This window comes from Austrofundulus limnaeus, unplaced genomic scaffold (assembly GCF_001266775.1).
Source record: "Austrofundulus limnaeus strain Quisiro unplaced genomic scaffold, Austrofundulus_limnaeus-1.0 Scaffold271, whole genome shotgun sequence".
NCBI lineage: Eukaryota > Metazoa > Chordata > Actinopteri > Cyprinodontiformes > Rivulidae > Austrofundulus > Austrofundulus limnaeus.
The window spans coordinates 97,912-103,360 of record NW_013952673.1 but is presented as its reverse complement, the minus strand read 5'-3'; the positions used below and the strand labels follow the sequence as shown (position 1 = coordinate 103,360).

The following is a 5,449-nucleotide window of genomic DNA, read 5'->3' as shown; positions in this document are numbered from 1 at the left end:
TCCAGCTCCAGAAAGGAAGAACACTTGGGATTGAACTCAACAGTCTTCTTGGTTTATGCCACCTCTCAACAAGAAACACAAGCACGTACGCTGGTAAATAAATGACAAATTCCACCTACAGGTGGAGTGGGAGGGCTGATTGCTACACGTTTCTCAAAAAAAGGTGCGTGAACCACTGGTTCTTCTCATTAAGGTGCAGAAACCACCACTCTATCGCTCGTGGAAGGTGCAAAGGTCAACTCAAACTTCAAAATAAAAGCTAAAAAAAAAATTAAACTTCATGAATAGAAGAGGTGCAACAGATAAATTCATTACATAAAGAGACATCTGCACAATGCAGATTTTAGGTTATCTAGCAAAGAACTATGTGACACACACGTACACACAGATAGTACCATTAAAATCTTGTTTCCTTTAGGTGATTACGGCTCCWCATGACATCTGAAGGGTAACGGTGCAGACAAAATCATGGTTCAGTGTGTGTCTAGATTTTGGTATCCCGTTTTGATGCAGCTATGACACAAAAATGAAACAACTGCAACACTTATTTTTAAACAGCCAATAATCTGCCCAGGAAAGAGAAAAAACAAAACTGAAAAGCATCTCTCTTCTTTTTAAAACAGTGTTTGTTTCAGACGGTTTGGCTAAAAATGCAAAAACAAACCARTAAAGTTAAAAACATCTAGCTWAGCTCAATGAAGGCTAGTGTTCTGTTGCTGTATGGACAGTGTTTATTAAAGGGGACATATGCTAAATCTAATTTTTTTAGCCCTTAAATATATTTTGTTACTACGTGAGTTCCTAGGAGTGCCGAAAAGTTTAATTTAGTCTCACCTGCTGCTGCGTAGATATCTTTATATTCTGGTTGGATTATATTTTTCAATCTGTTCAGTTTTCTCTATTTTGTTTTCTATTACKCTTTGTTGAACAATAACATCACWAATTTAAAAGCRCGATATGTCAAATATAAAAAGTCTWCTGATGCATTTAACAATGTTTATTAGAAACATGAGTCTAAGCTTATTTATTATGGCCTTTTTGGCTTTCCATACTTCCACCTCTCATTCTCCTCTGTTGGATGATATTGAGGATAATGTAAGTTTTCCACACTGCTGTTTTAAAACAAGCAGGCAGGTTTTCAAACTTCCGGGAAGCAGCAATTCTTACTTTGCTTTGGTGTAGAGTGCTTTATATGGTACATTACTCTACCCTTTTTCCGTTGAAGCAGTTTGGAAACCACTAATAAAAAAAAAAAAGGAAATCCCACTTTTCTACACGAGAATGTTGACCCCCTTTGACAGACGCATTCGTCTGATTGCACACACTGAACCAGGACATCTGCACTGTGTAAATTCAGTCCAAATGTACCATTACACCCCTACTGCGCTCATTACCATCCTCTTCCTGATTACAATTAAAAAGGCACATTCTATTATCCAACAATTATTACTAACTTTAAACATTTTCTGTACAAAAACAAACAAACAAAAAAAAACAAAGCTAGCAGAGTTGTCAGATCATTCTAACGTTTACATTTCTACAAGTAGTCTTCAGAATTGCGAGCCAATGCTTTATCAAAGGAGGTGAACGTTGCAGGTGCACAACCTAACGAGAAAGAGCAATCCCAGACACAGTCAAGCCAGCCCAAACAGTCCTATTGTTCCTTAAAGGCTGGTGAACAGAGGATGAAATGTGTCACAATTAGCAGTTCAACTGCTCATTCCATCACTTCCACTGGGAAATAAAAGATAAAAATAAATGACAGAGGTTCCTATGATAAGACTCCTTTTTGTTATACTCCTGCAAAAATAGCACTTTTTCCTTATTTGACAAGAACTCTTTCAATAAAAGCTTAATATTTGAGATTTTAAAACAATCTCTCTCGCTGCTCACCAAGCGAGCACTTGTATAAATATAGTTTGTCTTCTAAAAATAAGACCATCTTTAGTAACCTGTTAGCCCCCCACCCCCAATCTTCTTTACAATCATCTCTGTAAAAAGCTTTCCCCGCCCTCACACTTTTCCCTTCACAGACAGGAATGTGGAAAAAAAACAGAACAAAAACAAAACTAAAAAACAATCAAAAACAAAAAAAAAAAAGGTGAGAACTTCTGCAAGAGGCGGCACAGTGAAGCACTCGTTTTGAGATTCTCTGGTCTCGACGAAGGTGAGGTGGGCTGAAGGATACTCACGGGGCAATGAGAGGAAGAATGCACGGGGGCGGAAGAACAAGTAGTGTTAATTTGTTTAAATGAGGATTTCTTTTTTTTTTTAGTTCTTTTTCCCGAGGTTGGAATACAAGTTGTCAGGCTTGCATAGAGAAAAATGCCAGTGACACTTACATTCAATATACTTGTCACCTCTGCCTCCAGCCTGTTCATCCAGACATCCCCTCCACCTSAGGGAGAACGGACGGTTCCCCCTCCCAACCACCTCCACCTCAGGAAATGTATTTAATACGCAACAGTGGATGCACTTACATTATAAAGACGAGCGGAGGTGGAGGCCAGACCCTCCTACACCATCCGTTTCCTCCCTTTACTTCATATCACAGTCAATAAAGCAGAAACTGTAAGTTCTCTTGTCCTTGTTATATCAGGGTGGCAGCTGTTGCCACTTGCAGTGTCAAAACGTCAAGTCAAGATGTGAGAGATCAGCGTGGGCCAGAAAGTGAGGAGGCAAGCACATCTGGGGAAAACACGGATAGGCGAGTCGTTAGACTTCCACCTTCCCCCCCCYGACCGAACGTTCAAAACAACGGTCCTCCGTCCCCGCCCACGCCTTGCAGAGATTCGCCCGAGGAGCCGCCGGACTCCATGCCGGCCCCGCCGGCGTTTTCCAGCGAGCCGTGGTCGAAACCCGGGTCCACCCCCAGCGCGTCGTCCTCTGTCTTCACGCCGTCCGGGAGGAAAGCAGAGTAGGCGTCGCTCTCCGCCATCAGCAGCTTCAGCTTGGGGATCCAGCTCTTGCGCACCACGCGGCGGGCGTTGGTGCACATGTCTGCCGCGATGGCGTTCATCTCGCTCTCTTTGAAGCTGGTGGCAAAGTTCTGGCAATAAACTGGCACAGAGGAGAAAAACACGAATAGGCTTAAAGCTTTAAAGTACATTTAGGAACTAATAAAAAAGTTCAACACAGCTATAACTATTTAACAATAGAAGCTGTCATAAAACTACAGCAAAATATTGTTTAYGTTAAAAAAAAAACCTTACATTCAGATTTCTTACAACTGTTTCTTCCATCCAATGTAAAAAAACAAAAACGTTAGAAACAGGGAAGTGCTGTGATTTTATGGCTTGCCCATCAATACACTAAGTTTTAGACTTCAGGTTCAGTATGCTCTTGCAAGTATAAAAATATATATATTTTTATATATGCATATTGCAAAGTTGACAGTGGTGTAATGCCTGGTTCACAAAGCAACATTTTAAAATTGTTGGTTGATTTTCAAAGGCTGAGAGACTCCATACATGGAAATAAAAAACAATATAACAGCTTTGGTCCTACAGTGTGTGGTGTACAGCCACACAGCAAAAAACAACACTCCACACACAAACAGATTTCCCTCAACAACATCCAAATGTCAGACGGGAAATCTTCAAACGTACGTTACAAGTAAACATGGCCGACAAGGAAGAAGCCATAGTGATAGTTTGTGGACTATTTTTAAAAGAGAATAAATAAACAAAAAGACCTCTCCTACGTTCACCGGACTTTCTGGTGTGCCATGGCAGTTGTTGAGTCTTCTGTATTTTGGATTACCCTCCATGTTTCTGTCGCATCCCTTTCTGATTGGCTGCACATCACATTCAGACTGCGAGCTCGTTTGTCCYCAGGAAACAACGCATGCTGGGATATCGGGCCAAGACAATCAAACAYGTTGAATATTTGAGGTCGGAGCAGTTCCAACACCCTTCTGAGCCAACTACATGGCAGGAATGTCTCCTAAGATTATATCTTTAGAGCCATCACAATAATTGGGGTATCCTTAAGATTATCAGTAGGGCAAAATCAAGCCAAAAATCAGCATAATAATCTTGCTGTGTGAACCAAGCTTTGGTGTATAAAACAAACTGTTTGGTATTTTGGACATTGAATTAAAAAAAAAATCTACTTCGGTCTTGGCCACTAGCTGGTCAAAGAGATTTGAAATAAACTTTTTTTTCTCTAATATTGGGTAATCTACAGCTATCTACAACAAGTACGATATTTATTGTTCATAACATTGCCACAAAATCCCATTAACAAAGATCTTAATAATCCCACTAGCTGCATGTTTCAGTTTAAAATCTTAAACAGTATATTGATACAACACACTTCTCCTTTATTTATTTATTTATTTATTTTATAATACTATAGTAAGAAAGAAAAAGAAAAAGAAAAAGTAGAAGAGAAATATAAGAACAGTAAAGAGAGAAACCGATAGAAATTATCCAAGAGAAATGAACACCAATAACACACAGGACACCACACCCGACATMTGACCATCAGCAAATGAAGAGAACAAACACCCAGCAACCAAACTTAAACAGATGTATGTACATATACCCATGCACACATATATAAACATATATGCACACACACATATACACATCCACACCTACGTACAACCAGGAGAGCCCCACCAGCAACCACACGCAGAACCCACAGGGCCAACAGCTACGACCACAGGTCCTGCCGGTCCCCGCCACACCGGAGCAGAACCAGGCATGGACACAGAGACCCGGATCCACAGGGTGCCCCTCCCAGGCCAAGACCCGACAGGGCCAGAGGACCCAAGCCCCACCAGGCAGTCACCAGGCCGAGCCGGCACATGCCCAAGCACCCAGCCCCAGACATTGAGAGCCACCAGCCCACCAGAGGGCAGTGTGGCCAGGGGCAGAGTCCACCACTAGCAGAGGACTCTCAGGTGAACCAAATGAGGGGGCAGTCCGAGTCCCAGCCTGACAAATACTCAGTCATACACAAACACAATTACACAGTGCCCCCATCATTCTCACACCCACTCTTTCAAAGAGAGACAGGAAGAACGCCACACCCCACTCACACTCCCGATACACACTCTATACCCACCAGGTCCAGGACACGTACCCACCCTCTACAGAGGGCAGGCCATATCCGAACCCAGGAGGCAAGTCCATTCTTTCTGGGGTGTGGAAGAGCAGACAGCTAAGGCCCGGCCCGGGCTGCACCAGGCCAGCCGGCCGGCCCCCCGCCACAGCAAAGCAACACCCCCGACCACCCCAACACACCGCCAACGGCCAAGAGTACACCCCCAGCAGACCAACAGCCAGACCCCGGCAGCCACCCCAGCCAGCATGCTAGCCATGGCAACCAGGGACCACAATCCAAGAGCCCGAACAACCCTGGGGAAGACAGACCACCAGCCACCCCCGTCACTCCCCCAGGACCCCGAAACCATCCGCAGCCCAGGACCCCACCAGACGGT

At 43.4% G+C, this 5,449-nt stretch overlaps 1 protein-coding gene across 2 annotated transcripts in view; it reads right to left on the bottom strand.

Moving 5' to 3' along the window:
- Positions 1 to 1,946: 1,946 nt before the first annotated feature.
- The window catches only part of nacc1a (nucleus accumbens associated 1, BEN and BTB (POZ) domain containing a), a 16,231-nt gene continuing 12,728 nt past the window's right edge, over positions 1,947 to 5,449 (bottom strand). For both annotated transcript variants that reach the window (XM_014020889.1, XM_014020890.1), the window contains exon 8: positions 1,947 to 3,060. In XM_014020889.1, the coding sequence (XP_013876343.1) occupies positions 2,750 to 3,060 (311 nt within the window). In that variant the 3' untranslated portion in view covers positions 1,947 to 2,749. The remainder of the gene's footprint in view (positions 3,061 to 5,449) is intronic.